The sequence below is a fragment of the Theobroma cacao genome, chromosome 6, assembly GCF_000208745.1.
Source record: "Theobroma cacao cultivar B97-61/B2 chromosome 6, Criollo_cocoa_genome_V2, whole genome shotgun sequence".
NCBI classification, from domain to species: Eukaryota; Viridiplantae; Streptophyta; class Magnoliopsida; order Malvales; family Malvaceae; genus Theobroma; species Theobroma cacao.
Window position 1 is genome coordinate 21,720,853 of NC_030855.1, and position 2,157 is coordinate 21,723,009.

Below are 2,157 nucleotides of genomic sequence, written 5' to 3' on the forward strand. Positions count from 1 at the left end.
AAAATACCGTTAGTCAACCGAGTGACTTCGCATGGCATGCAAGCCATCGGCATTTAGTGTAAGGAATATGATCTGTCACCATTTCGTTGCCCCACGGAGATGGATCTTTGTACTGTTTTTTTCCCTCTTCCTTTATTCCATCGCCGGCGATCACTCTATCATATGTTCCGGCAGCTCTATGCATGATGTTAATTTGCAATGTGGAAAGAATTGAAGATTATGTATTGAAAAATCGATTCAGAAGACAGAAAATTAAAGAAGCATAAAAACATATCGTTGAGTCATGGAATTCTCTAAGTAGTGGTTAGTAATAAGTTTAAGCTCTATAAGATGAGAAACTCTCTACTTTAATGCTCAGGACAAAGAAGCTGACAAGCCAAGAAGCAAGGTCCGCTCACATTGGCGTCACCCCGTACTCTGTACAGCAGCCCTAGCTAGCTAACTAGTTAGAATTGAAACAGAAAGCCTACACACAAATTGAAAACCCCTCCATTTTAATTAAAAAAAATGCAACGAAAAGGAGATAAGATCAAAGAGCAAATCATAATTCATATATTTAATATAAATATAAAAGTTGACAATAAATAAGAGTTAGGCCTAGCCAGCCCAGAATATTCCGGTTCCTAGAGTGTTAAACGAGAAAATCAGAGCCAAAGTGCACCAGCTTCTTTGAGGAGAGGGACCAATGTGCCATTGATGTGGCAAGCCATGAGTGTTTCAATGCCACCAAGGAACTTGCCACCAACAAACACTGCAGGAACGGGCTGTCGACCATCGGCGGCGAGCTGAAAGAGGACAGCTTGGATGTCAGGGCCGGAGACGTGGTGGTCGAGCTCGATGATGGTAGGGCCGACTCCGAGCCCGAAGAGGAGGCGTTTAGCCACGGTGCACATGCAACAGCCACTCATGCTGAACAGAACTACTGCGTTGGTGGAAGCCAGCTGCCTCACTATCTCGTATGGATTGTCAAGCTTCATTGTTGCTGACGCCTCGCTGTCTATTGCTATGTTGCTCGCCATTGGAATCCCAGTTTTTTTTGCCACCTGCATCTTTGGGTTTGATCACAACAACAAAAGATAATAGAACAAGAAAAAGAAGGAGAAAATGTGATGAAACCTAAAAGGTAGATGAAGCTAAAGGAAGGTGACAAGGTTTTTTTAAGGTTGAAGAGAGGAGGGGGATGGTCAAACCTAATAAATTGAAGCAGAGGTGAAAAAGAGTGGGAAATGAAAAGGGAGTTTGTAGGTATTCTGAAACAGAGTAGAAACGTTAAACGAAACTGACACAGTGAGTAATATAGACTAGAATTGACTCTAGCACTTTTATATTGTATACTGATATAAAGTAGTAGTACTATATATATATAAAATAAAAATGAAACATTCTACGTTGCTACTATTGCAAAAACTTTGCTGGTTTTTTTATAGAACCAAGAAAGTATAAAAGGAAAGAAACACCTAGAGAGATTATCAAAAGATGAAAAGGAATATCAATCCTGAGAAAGAGAGGAGAGGTACCTGAAGCTAAGTACCCGGCAAAACCTGACGGGGCTGGAGCTCTGCCAATCTCTTCCAAGTGTACGGACGGCAGTCAGTATTACCCCCCTCTAATCATCCACCTTTAGAGGCAGGCATGCCTTCTTTGACGTTGCAGAGAAAAAATATATATACACCGCTCACTCGCTATATATATCTATATAATATATATATATAAAGATAAATTTGAGTTTTTATTTCTTCTTTTATATATATATATATATAACAAACAAAACCCTTTAGTTTTTCAAACACGTTGCCTGCAGTCAAAGAATCAAGAAGATCAATGTTGAGATATATATATATATATATACTTACACAAAAAAGAAGCAAACAAAAAAAAAGAATGAACAAAACTTTCATGCAGGTTCCAGAGATTAGTGTGTGAAGGATGGGGTGGGACCCTTTATAAGAAACAGTACCAAAATATCCCAACAGAAAAGGATTCTTGTAAGCTAGTCGCTCACGCCAATATCAGAACTCCTCAGAAAGGAACAACCCTAGCAACAACAAATAATATCCTCGTAGACTGATGTTTTTATTTTTTTTTTATTTTTTTCTCTCTTTAAACGCGTGAGCCTTGTAGTACGGCCACTTGTTTCCGTTTCAGCAGGTAAAGGGA

General features: G+C 39.3%; 1 protein-coding gene across 2 annotated transcripts; it reads right to left on the reverse strand.

The window, feature by feature from the left end:
• On the reverse strand, positions 587–1,675 carry LOC18596467 (glutaredoxin-C9). 2 transcript variants are annotated; one of them, XM_007024962.2, is made up of 2 exons: positions 1,518–1,675; positions 587–1,043 (listed from the first exon to the last, which is right to left on the reverse strand). In XM_007024962.2, exon 2 carries the CDS (start codon positions 1,017–1,019, stop codon positions 645–647), a length of 375 nt encoding a protein of 124 aa, XP_007025024.2. In that variant the 5' UTR covers positions 1,020–1,043; positions 1,518–1,675; the 3' UTR covers positions 587–644. The 2 variants fall into 2 exon arrangements, with proteins under 2 accessions (XP_007025024.2, XP_017978494.1); XM_018123005.1 differs by having other exon boundaries at positions 587–1,049; positions 1,518–1,669.

Coding starts and splice junctions, on each gene's coding strand:
- LOC18596467 (XM_018123005.1), bottom strand. CDS start 1,049: ATGCAGGTGGCAAAAAAAACTGGGATTCCAATGGCGAGCAACATAGCA.